Consider the following 12698-nt stretch of genomic DNA (forward strand, 5'->3'; position numbering starts at 1 on the left):
TTAAAAATAAATAAATAAATAATGAGTTTTTGTAACTATTTCAGGGTTTGTTGGAGTTTACTCAGTCCAGACATTGGAATATCTCTGCCTGGACTTCTTATCAAAATCCGTCTGGAAAAGTGAGTAGAGTGAGAGGAGCACATGTGGGGAGGCAGCTCTTACCTGGATACGCCTCCTCAGCACTGGGGCTTCCATCTGGAAGAGGGGTTGGAGGTGCGACATGCATGATTAGCAGCACTGTACGCCATAGAGGGCAGCAGAGACAACACAGAAGAAACACTGCAGACCAGAGTCCAAACATCCTTATTCTCTAATGGCTCACGAGGAAGAACTCTTTTCTGTCTTATTTTATGAAAATCTAGTGTGTTTTGGGGGGAATTTGGACAGATGTTGGACCCTGGTCTGCTACAACATGTAGAAAATCTCAGATACAACAGCTACATTGCTACAGTACTGCTGCAACACTGTGCACATAAAGACACGCAGACCACACATAAAACACTGAACGCTTTTTAAAGACGAGTCATTTAAGAGCATTTTCTCAAGGAATAAAGTTGGCTGATGAGGTGAAGGAAAAATCTGCTCATGAATCCTCCAACTTCTTAAAAGTAAGCAGTGACCTGAGCTGAAAATAGATGTGGAGGGATGACTCAAGAAGAAGAAGAAGAAGAAGAAGAAGAGAAAAAACAGGAAAAAAACAAAACCTACAGGTTTTCTGTTCGGGGCTGGGAGGCCGTGCAGAGGAGAGGGCAAGCTGAGAGGAAGAGGATGGTGGTGGAGATGATGATGATGGTGGAGGTGGTTCTAATGATGATGATGATGATGGTGGTGGTAAGGATGGAGATTCCTCTGACATACTTTCTGGGTTGATCCAGAAAGCTAAACACTTCCCACCATCGCCTTTTCACACCCACATAAAAAAAATCAAGGGGTCAGCAAACAAGTTTAGAACTTTAGTATAAAACAACGAGAATATTTCAATTTTCTTATTTAAATAAATAAAGAGAACGGGTGGGTGAAAATGACTTCTAATTCCAAGTGGTGATAACTTCACACTATATCTGTCTATGTTGGAAACAAACAAGAGCAAAACTCTATTTCTCAGTATTTACTGTCTCTTTGTGGTATTTTTCTCTGAACTCTGCAGAGCTGCTAACATCTTATCGGTGACTTGCGAGAGGTTTAACCTGCACTGGGTTTAAAGCCAGACTCCAGGAATACTGTCTTACTCTGTGGGACAGGGAGAGCCGAGGGATATAAAAAAAACAACGTAGTCCCACAACTGGGACATCTGCTCACTCATAACTGCAGATCTCATGGCTCCTATAAACAAGGTAAACACTGGGCTCATGAGCTTCTGGCCTCTTCTTTAGAGTCTTTTTTTGCTGTAAACTGTGGTCCTGTGCAGTTTCTGATCCCTCACCTGTGCCGTCTGGTTTCACAACATAAAGGACCTCATAACTAAGAGATCCAAGCTGGTTTCAAAGTAATCCCATATTATTCTAGACTTTTTATACCAACTCCCACTCTTATGGCTCCCTAACTCACTAAAATGCAATCTTTTGACTTTGCTGTGCATTTTTGAGTCCTCCAGTTTGCAGATTCCTATTAATGGTACCAAAAGCATGTCAGTAAAGACATTTACCAGCTCTTGAATCATATTGACACTGTTTTCCTCCAACAGTTTACCACCTCTGAGCCAGATTAACATGTTAGCAACACATGCATCTCACCCCCCGGAAACAGTATAACACTGCAAGCATAAATTAAAGAGTGCTGATGAGAGGGCACAGAAGTAAACTACAGCTAAAAAACTGTAAGAGTCTCTTACCTTTCTTACTGCTGCCACCCTGCTGGTCACTCTGGGTACTGTCCTGACTGCCGACGCTGGGTCTCCTCTCTTTCTGAAGCAGCTTGTCGACGCGCTGGATGATGCACTCCAGAGACTTATCCACATTTGACCACACCTTCTCCTGAGAGGACATGTTTACAACATTCAGCTGTTTCAGCTTCAATTTTAGAGAGTAACAAACCAATCAAAAGAGCGTCTTTAAGTAATGTGCTAAAAAAGGAAAGGTGACACTTTGAAAATATTTATGTGCAAAAAAGGAGTAAAAAACGTGCACGTCTCACACCACTCCTAATTTCTTTGTATATATGCTATAAATGTTTGCTTGTATGTAGTTTCAATTAGAAACAGCGTTACAACTCTGAGCCTGAAAGTCAATATTTGGTGTGATCAGCTTTATTCTTCAGCACAGTCTGAACTCTCTTAGGCAGCTTTCTTGTCATGTCTTTAAGTCGTCTTCAGGAATAGTTCTCCAGGCTTCTTGCAGGACATTCAAAGCTCTTCTTTGGATGCTTCTGCCTTTTGTTCTGTTCTCTGTCCACATGATCCCACACTGCTTCAATAATGTTGAGGTCTGGGCTCTGGGGAGGCCAATCCATGACTGATATTACTCCACTGGTATTCTTTTACTGCATTCCTTGTGTATTTGGGATCATTGTCATGCTGAAAAATGAAGCTGTTGTCAATCAGATGATTTCCAGGTGATATTTCTACGGTGGCCCTGAGAGGCCAAACGGACTGCAACTTAAGAAAACACCAGCAATAAGAAAAATGTTGCAAAGGCACACAAAACACAACGGAAATAAGAAAAAACAGATTTCCAAAGCACATTTCTGTGGAAATGTTCAGGTACAAGGACTAGACTGAAAAAGAGTAAAAAAAAAAAAAAAAAAAAAAAAAGTAGCCAGCGTCCAAAGAAACACTTTGAAACACCTTAAGAAAGCCTGGAAAAGTATTGCTCAAGAGTACTTTACAAACAAAAGATAGTCTGTCCTCCTGGAAACAAAATATAACTAAATGAGGGGAAGTTCAGGACACAGTACTGTTTTTATTGAAGAAATAAATTACAGCAGGGAATTATACTCAAGTCAGAGGAAGGAGAGGAGGAATTCAATCAGCGAAGATTCATGGATTTCATTACATGACCCTCGTCTCAGTACACAGAGGCAAAATGCACTCATGACAGTAATGTCACTTCAAGTTCATTAAATTTAAATAAAGATATTTTGCGCATCATTTACCACTAAGCAGTGTCAGAGAAGCCACCATTTCTATGAAGACTGTGTGATGACTGCATAATGTCTTTCCTTTGTCATTTGAAGTTCCTGTTCTTGTTATATGATATTTATCTACAGTAGTGATATAAAAAAACAAAAACTTTGTTTTTTTTCTGCTACTATACTCAAAAAATGTGATAAGTGCAAAATCTAAATAACAAAGTGACAAGAACTTAAATAATAAGATGGAAACTGGCACTGTTAAAGGATAATCATTTAAATATTCTGATGCGTAGTTGTGCATATATTTTCAATAACATGAGCTCAAAAGTTCACTTATAAGCATCCTGAAGCTTTAACCACCACTCACGTGTTTTTTCAGATACTGCGTTTTACTTATATTAGCTAACAGATGGCTAAAAATAAAAAAAGATTGAAAAATGAACCCAGAGCTTCTCCTTTTTGAGTTTCACCTGTTTTTTCTACTTTCAGTTGGAAATCTGTTAAATTACAAACTGCGTGTCTTCTTCTGAAGACTGGTTGTCATCCAGCTTGGTACAGAGTGTAGTTAAGATCTTAAGCTGTATGCACAACGCGTGCCAAGAAGCTCATTTGTTCTCATGCGAAAATAAATAAATAAATAAATCTGGAATCAAAAAACAGCCAAAAACTGCTGATGAACTCACCCATTCCTCTTCGTGCCAGTCCACATGCAGTGAAGACCGGCTGTTGCGACCGCTGTACTTTGCTGTCAGTGTGTCCTGGTCGTTGCGGAGCACTACTTGTTCGGACTCAGCTGAAGGAGACGCTTTGGAGGCGATGTACTCGGGCCGCGCTGCGTTCAGGGCCTGAATAGCTGAAGCTAGCAGCTTGCAGTCGCACACTGTCACCAGCTGACGGGTCTGAAAGGAAGAAGGTATGAATGATATATGATGAAATAAGAAGCGTCCCCACGTAACGTCACATCACTTCCAAAAACTTTTTGTACCTTATCAGCCAGACTGGCGAGCGTCCACTCCAGTCCGCTGGCCGATCGGTCTTTGGCAGCTCGAGACAGCCTCTCTGCGTAGTAGCTGACCTGAGTCTTCAGCGTGTTGATGTGGGCGATGATCTCTTTGGCTCGGACAATGTCCTGGGGTATGTAGATGATGGACTGAGAGCTGGAGAGGGCGCTACTGTAGGGAACAAAGACACACAGACACGTCTGTATCCGAGCTGGGACTGAGGATACTCTACACTCACCAGCCACTTTATTAGGTGCTTTATTACTTTATTAGGTACATCTGTTCAACTGGTCATGGCAGCAATTTAATGCATTTATGGTCAAAACAACCTGCTGTAGTTCAAACTGAGCATCAGAATGGAGAAGAAAGGTGACTTAATTGACTTTAAATGGTTGTTTGGTCGGAGTATTTCACAAACTGCTGATCTACTAGGACTTTGTCAGACAACCACAACCACAGAAAACCATAAAGATCCAACTTTTGTCAGCTAAGATCAGGAAACTAAGGCTATAACTTGTGAGTGGCAGTTCACTGGGTAAAAATGCCTTCAGAGGAGAATAGCCAGCCAGCCAGCTGATAAGAAGGCAATAATAAGCCACCACTCATTACAACAAAGGTATGCAGAAGAGCAGCTCTGAATACACCAGAAGAGCACACCAGGTCCCGCTCCTGTCAACTAAGAACAAGAAAACTGAGGCTACAATTCACACGGGCTCACCAAATCTGGACAACAGAGAACTGGAAAAATGTCACCTGATCTGATGAGCCTGAATTTGTGCTGTGACATTTGGTTGGTAGGGTGAGAATTTGTCATAAACAATATGACAGCATGGATCCATCCTGCCTCAGGTTGGATGAAATCATCTCAAACTGGTTTCTTGAACATGAGGATGAGTTCACTGTACTGAAATGGGCTCCACAGTCACCAGATCTCAGTGCAACAGAGCACCATTGGGATTTGGTAGAACAGGAGATCCACATCATGGATGTGCAGCTGACAAATTTGCAGCAACTGTGTGATGCCATCAAGCCAATATGGACCGAAAACTTTGAAGAATGTTTCCAGCACCTTGCTGAACTGTGCGATAAAGAATTAAGGCAGCTCTGAAGGTCCAACCCGGTACTGACAAGGTGCACCTAATAAAGTGGCCTGTAGGTGTATATTTTTGTAATGTTTCTGTCTTATGTCTGAAATATGCTTCAGCAGGAAATATACGCTGTAACTGGAAACAGAATACTATAGCAGCAACCTGTTTAGGTTTAAGAAGGGTTTCGGTTACGTCTTAAGTTAGAACGTAAACTTCCTGCAGAAGTCTAAATCAAGCTTCAGAGGGTCTGTTTCAAAAACGTAGTGAGAGACATTACCCACTACTCTTAACTTTAGTGTTTCACAGATGTACAAACATACAGTGTCTGCATGCACATGCCTGCTCTTAATGGACCGGAGAGACAACATGGAGCAGACTTCAATAAACGCCAGGGACGGGGAACGATACCACTCGCTTCACAAATTCAGACCATCTCATGTAGAAGAATTTTAAAAATGTCTCTTTAATATTGTCAGGGTTTGACTTTTTAAGCACAGAAACATGTTTTAATGGACTTTAAAATGATGACTGAATTCATAAAGTGAGCAGTATTCAAACAACTTTGTGACAAACCTTGTGCTCGCTTTAAGACGACACACATTTTAGTTCTATATTAGTTAACACAACACTGTTAAGACTGATGCGCCACGTGCCGTTATTTCTTTGCATTAACATAATAAGCTATGCAAAACCCCATTCTTCCAGCTTAAAACTGAAAATACATTGTTGTACAAATCTTAAGGATCTATGAAAGTGTGATTTTTTATTTTGTATTTTTTTAGAAGTGTCAAATGAAAACAAGCAAAGCAGTGCAACGACTCACCATTCCTCCTCATATACGCTGATCGGAAAAGTAACAAAAACAAAATTAAGAGGAAGCCATAAAAAGGGAACTGCAGGATTAATGCAGAAATTGAAGAAACAAAGATGACAAAAAAAAAACAACTGTTTAAATACAAATCACAAGATGAATAAAGCAAAATATAAAAACCCAAAACAGGAGCAGAGGTCATCGCAACTTGCTTCCCCCCACCTCTTTCATTTTCCTATGTGACGCCCCACTTTGTGCTCAACTTACTGTTTCTTTGCTTCCTCGAACTTCTGGATGATCTTCCTCAGACCGCCGTTCTTAAAACCCTGGCAGTGAGCGGCCGGGGCGCCGACTGTTACCACATCATATGTCTGTTCTGGAAAGACAAACAAGGACGTTTTAAAGGCACAACAAGAAGTGCGTGCAATCACAGCAAGATTTGTTTTTTAATAATTTGTATTCGTGTCTAACCAAAACCCAGCTCATCCTGCACCCTCATCCTCTGAACGTGAAGGTTAGTGGGCATGAACTCCAGCTTCTTGTCTGCTTTAAGGTTACTGGCTTTGAATGATGGGCCTGACAAAGAGACGAAGAAGCTTAGTCGTTATCTTTTTAACTTTTTCTTTTAGGTGTACTCGGGCCTGCACGTACACTGACCTCTGTATTCACTGAGGTCAGACAGTGTCTCTTGGTAAGCGAGTATTATGTTCTGGTACTGAGAGACGATCTGCCGCCGCAGGTTCTCCCAGCAGGGGGACAACTCTCCCAACTCCTCCAACTCACAAACCCTGCAGACAGAATAGTTAGAAAGAGGAAAAAATGAATCATCAAGTACTGCGCTCGCTTCAATATGCATTTCAAATGACTTTCAATAAGAGCTGTGGCAATTATCCATAATCAGAAATAATTTCCATAATTTAAGGAATTTCTCTGATTTCAGCTTCTCGGACGGGATAATTTGTTGCTTGTTTTGGTTTAATGTAACATCCTTTCATTTATCCTCCCTCTCCTATACATCCAGGTTCAAGGTCATGGGTTTGGTCAGTCTAAGCAGAGAAACTCAGACCTGCCTTTTCCTGGCCGCCTCTTCCAGCTCATCTGGGGGAAAACTGAATTATTTCCAAGCCAACTGAGAGATGCAATCTCTCCACCGAGCCCTGCTCTGCCCTGGGGCCTCCTCCCCACAGGACATGCCGGAAACACCTCACCCAGGAGGTATCCATAAGGCATCCAAATCACATGCCAGAATCACCTCAGCTGCCTCCTTTTGATGTGAAGGAGCAGTGGCTCTAATCCAAATGTCTCCCCAATGACTGAACTCTTCCATCCTATTACAAAGGCAGAGGCTGTCCACCCTTCAGAGAACGGTTATTTTGTCACTTCTATCTGCAATCTCATTCTTTCTGTCACTATCCAAAGCTTGCGATCATAGTTGAGGGTGGGGAGGTAGATTGACCGATAAACCAAACACTTTGCTTTTATGCTTAGCTCTCTCTTCACCAAAGCAGAGCCCCAATCCGTCATTCAACCAAGACCTTAAGGTAACTAAACTCCTCCCCTTGAGGCAACAAGTCATCCTTGACCTGGAGTGAGCACTCTGCCCTTTCTTTGCTGAAGACCATGGCCTCTGACTTGAAGGTGCTCATTATCATTTCTGCAACTTAGATGCAAACCATCCCGGTGCAAGCTGAAGACCTCTACCCAATGAAGCCAACAGAACAGAATCATCTAGAAAAAGCAGAGATGATATTCTGAGGCCACCAAAATTGAGATCGTCCAACTATCTGGCTATGACTAGAAATTTTGTCCATAGAAACTAAGGACACAAAGTTTAATGAAGCAATAAAGTACATTTCTTTGGGTTTTAAGCTGCTGTAGAGAAAACAAAACATCTGAAGAGGTCAAACTGGGTATTATGAAGTTTAAGCTATAAAAAAATTTAAAATTAAGATTCTTGTTCTTTATGTATTAAATATTTAACCCCTCAAAGGTTTGAAACAATTATTGAGCTCACAAGCTTGTCTACGGTTATGAAGATGAATCACGAGACCGCCGAGTTGGGAGCATCTATGAAGTGGAACACTGGATAAACCATAATGGTGCAAAAGCATGCATTTTAGGTCTCTGGTAATTTTTGTTTTGTTATATTCATTTGGCCTCCATCACAAAGGCCTTGAAACCAGTTACAAGCCTATGAAAGACTGTATTCCCAACCAGTTGGCAAGTGGTTGCTAGCTGTGTGCGACAAAAACCTCTTTGTGACTGCACTGATGACAACCCGATTTCTGTACTCAGCAGCAGTGTTTGCAGACAAGACACCCACTTGTCTGCAAACACTGTCCAACTACTGACCAGTAAGCCATATCGAAGTCAGTTTACACATCATTGGTCTCCTGTTGGTTATTACAGGAACTTAGTTTTGCCTCTTTTTTTTATTTTTTTTATTAGTCGTGTCAATTCAGTTTCTTTGTAAGCACATTTTAAAAACAAGAGCTGACCAAAGTGGCGTACAGCTAAGAGGAAGAAAACAGAGCAGGAAAATACAGAAAAACTGAAGACGAACAAGTAAGAAAACAAAAGAAATGAGTCAAAGCTCAGGCTTTAAAGATGTCGAGTGTTGATGAGGTAAGTAATGTCCAAAGTTGAGGGAAAATATATTTAACAACTTCATTGTTATATTTTGTGATCAAAATGACTTCACAGTGCAATGGTGGGAAAATCTGATTTCTGGTGATGGTTGAAGGAAATAGCAGTTGTGATGATGTCCACATCTCATAGAATTTAAGCAGGCTGCTGCTAAAATTCTCCACCTGCATAAATATTGCAGTTGAAACATCTGATGTTGTATTTTACACAGTGTTAACCTGTTTTGAACCCATTTTGAGAAACTATGCATTCTTTAAAAGCACAAAGCAAGGAGCGAAAAAAGTTTTACAGACAGAGGTTCAGTTTATTCAGTATAAGAAATGAAGAATAAGTAAGAACAAGTAACATGTTCTTTATTGGTAAACTTTAGAAATGCATGCATGGCTGTACCTGGCTGCATCCTCCTCCAGCAGCAGTTTGACAAACTGTCTGGGAATGTTTAGAGACAAGACGCTTTCGGCCATCTGCTCCAGCACTCGTAGGTGGTTCCCATCAGTGGTGGGGAAGCGGTACATCCTCGACATCGTGCCGCCAAACACTGAAGCAACACAAAATTCAGTTAGCTTGGATTAGATGAAGACAGATCTGACCAAAGTTTTTCTCAGTAAACAACGTTATAAACGAAAGTGAAACTGTGAAAAGTACAACCCAAACTAAAAAATCAGATTCAAGATTATAATTATAACTAGAAATGAAAAAACGTTTCCGTAAACTAAATAAAAATAATGTATATATATATATATATATATATATATATATATATATATATATATATATATATATATATATATATATTATATATATATATATATATATATATATATATATATATATATATATATATATATATATATATATATATATATATATATATATATATACACACACCTGGTAAAGACCTATAGTAAACGTTTGACCTCTGTTATTGCCAACAAAGGTTATGTTACAAAGTATTGAGTTGTATTTTTGTTATTGACCAAATACTTATTTTCCACCCTGATTTACGAATAAATTCTTTACAAATCCTACCATGTGGATTCATGGATTTTTTTTTCACATTCTGTCTCTCACAGTTGAAGTGTACCTCTGGTGCAAATTACTGACCTCTGTCATCATTTTAGGTGGGGGAACTTGCACAATCGGTGGCTGACTAAATACTTTTTTGCCCCACTGTATATGTATGCATATATATATACACACATATATGCATGCATACATACACATACACACACACACACACATATTACTTAAATTCCAGGATCTGGTTAATTACAATACATCCATAATTTTGTATAAAGCTTTTACTAAACTTTTACCGGCAAATTTACAAACTAGATTTGAAATTCGAGAAAAGGTTTATAATGTGAGAGGCTTTGGAGAATTCAAATTACCCAGAACTCGAACAACCCGTAAAGGCTTTTGTGTGTCTATATGTGGTGTGAAAATCTGGAACAGTCTGAGTTTACAATTGAAACAATGCAAAAATATTCATAGATTTAAATTTCTCTACAAACAGTTGGTCTGGTCACAGTATACTCAATGATGGGTTTTAGTGTGCTCTGTAATGTCTGTCCTCTTACCATTGCTGGTATGGATTCCAAAATAAAAAATAAAAAATAAAGTGTGCGTATGTATGTACATATATGTACTTGTGTGTGTAGATATATATGTATGTATATGTATGTGTGTCTGTTACTTGTAGTTATTACTGCCTGTTACCTGTGGTAATGCAATTTATAATTTATATATTCTGTATTCAGTTATGAAGGCTCTAATTGTTGGTTGCGAGCTGCCGCTTAGATGCTTGTATCTGCCCGGGGCTGTTGATGGGTCTGTATGCAATGATGGGCGTAGCTGCGGGAAGTTTATTGTTTTTTTTTTGTTGATGAATGAGTATAGGGGTGGGATTTAATAAGTTTTCTTCGTCCCACTCCTTTTTCAGGCAAGTTTTGTTTTTTGTTTTGTGTATTTTATGTTCAATATAGGTATTTGTTCATACACATACATGCAATCTGAGGAGCAGGTGCATTGTGAGGTACACACTCAGTGTGTGCGGGGGCTGTTGCTACTATAATAAATACGGTTATAAGAAATACAGTTTACAAAGGTAGGAATGTTGGTTTGCTTTATAGTATGAATAAAAATACGGTTTATAAATAAAGTGTAATGAGTGTTGGCAGTGCAGTTATCCTTCAAACAGGGTGGAGGTAGGGTATGTTTGACAGCCGGTGGGTAAAAACTTTTATTGAGTCTTTTTGTCTTTGACCTGATCAACCTGTTCAACCTTAATTAAATAGACTAAAACTACCAGTGAAACTAATATAAACTACATTATATCTAAACATTTTCAAACAACAGAAACTAAACTGAAATAAGAAAACCCACTCTGGAAACTTAACTGAAACTAAACTCAACTGAAAATCAAAAGTCAAAATGAAATAAAAATAAAAAACAATTAGAAAATACCTACAAGTTGTGGTGTGTTGGCACAACTTTTACACTGAAGGCAAATTTTTGCCATTTCTGGTTTGTGTGACAGTTTATCCGAGTTTCACTTTCACTCAAACAGTAAACAACGAGTGTTTCTAAACAAGCTTACATCTTGTTAACGGAGGTTTTATTGTGCACCACCATGTGACTGGCAGCAGCTTCTAGCAACCACTCAACAACCAGCCAGGAATTAAACATTTTTCCTTCCCACCAGAGGTTGCCAGGGATCCACGGACTGATTTCTAAGCTTATGTGAAAGGGTTCTAATGAAGGCATTTAATGCAGGAAGATCTGTTTAACATTCATGTCTTTAAATGCTTACTCAGTTACCAGATTAAACAATTTTGATCCAAATGTTTAATTAAACTGATTAGAAATATATCAGCAAAGTACAGGACAATGTAGCCAAGTTATTTTAACTGATTTAAGAAGAAAGAAAAACAAAACTTCACCAAAACCTTACTAACACCACGCTACTTTGCACACACCGAGTCACAGAGCAAAGCTGTCCCACCTGAGCGCAGCAGGGTATCTTTGCACAACGAGGCGTACTTGATTCGGACTCCCATCGACTCCGTCAGGCTCTCGTCGACAGGCAGCACCGTCTGCAGGACAAGCACAAGCACCAACATTACACTACGTCAGCTCTGGCAGGCAGCATCCACCTTCCTTTATCTCTCCACTATCACCTACACCACACTCCCAGAGCTTCTACACAAACCCGAGATAAATGACTTTACTGCCACATGGCGATGTCTTTATTGTACCATGATCATTTAATATATATGCTTTATATGCAGTCACAGAAAGCAAGGCTCAGGAGCAAACATGCAGCATTTTACCAACATTTGAGAGACAATGAAGCGTAAACACTCAGAAGTCTGTCTGAGATATTTAAGTATACAAGTCTAATCAAATTCTTTACAAGCAAACATCAGAACTTTTGATGCAAATGCAAAATTATATTAATTGAATTAACCTCAGAACATTTTTTGAGCTTGCAGATATAATAACTGATGCCAGTGTTAGCCAATCATGGAAAATATCTACTCAGATCACAAGGAAGATAAATAAATCTGCCCGTGGCTGCCAGCCTCTTACCCGGCCGTTGATACTTTCTGGCAGACGTCCCATCGACATCCTCTGATCTGTTCTTTCCTCCATCTGCCACGCCGCCACAGTGATGTTCCCTACCCGCTGGTTCTCTGCTGATCTGCCCATTTGAACATAAAACAGCATTAAAGCTGCTAATCATTCTTTTAGTATCATTTAATTCCTAAATAGCTTTTTTAAGTGCCAAAAAACCTTCTGCAAACTAGGTTAAAATTAAGAGATCCGCTTTTAATCTTCTATGTTCTTACCAATGGCTGTATAAAGATCTTCTACAGTCAGTGGCTCTTTCTTCTCTGAAAGAACATCTTTAGCAGCCTTAGCTAATACTTGCTTCCTGTTTCCTATTCATTTTAAATGCGGTGTTCCTCAAGTCTCCCTCCTCAGCCCACGTTTGTTCTGTGTTTTTTTTTTTAAATATCCTTCTTCTCAGCCGGATGATTCATTTCCAGAGTGCCACCCACCACTGCCATTTCGATTATA

At 39.6% G+C, this 12698-nt stretch overlaps 1 protein-coding gene across 16 annotated transcripts in view; it reads right to left on the reverse strand.

The window, feature by feature from the left end:
* Positions 1-12698, reverse strand: part of inpp4ab (inositol polyphosphate-4-phosphatase type I Ab) — a 78243-nt gene that overhangs the window by 24554 nt on the left and 40991 nt on the right. For 3 of the 16 annotated variants that reach the window (XM_026159888.1, XM_026159883.1, XM_026159884.1), the window contains 12 exons: positions 12207-12318; positions 11620-11710; positions 9006-9153; positions 6627-6757; positions 6441-6545; positions 6237-6345; positions 5982-5999; positions 4055-4241; positions 3753-3968; positions 1832-1973; positions 709-900; positions 163-195 (listed from right to left, as the gene is read on the reverse strand). In XM_026159888.1, the coding sequence (XP_026015673.1) occupies positions 163-195; positions 709-900; positions 1832-1973; positions 3753-3968; positions 4055-4241; positions 5982-5999; positions 6237-6345; positions 6441-6545; positions 6627-6757; positions 9006-9153; positions 11620-11710; positions 12207-12318 (1484 nt within the window). The remainder of the gene's footprint in view (positions 1-162; positions 196-708; positions 901-1831; positions 1974-3752; positions 3969-4054; positions 4242-5981; positions 6000-6236; positions 6346-6440; positions 6546-6626; positions 6758-9005; positions 9154-11619; positions 11711-12206; positions 12319-12698) is intronic. The other 13 variants (XM_026159894.1, XM_026159890.1, XM_026159893.1 and 10 more) reach the window with 11 other exon arrangements.

The sequence above is a fragment of the Astatotilapia calliptera genome, chromosome 23 (assembly GCF_900246225.1).
Source record: "Astatotilapia calliptera chromosome 23, fAstCal1.2, whole genome shotgun sequence".
Taxonomy (NCBI): domain Eukaryota; kingdom Metazoa; phylum Chordata; class Actinopteri; order Cichliformes; family Cichlidae; genus Astatotilapia; species Astatotilapia calliptera.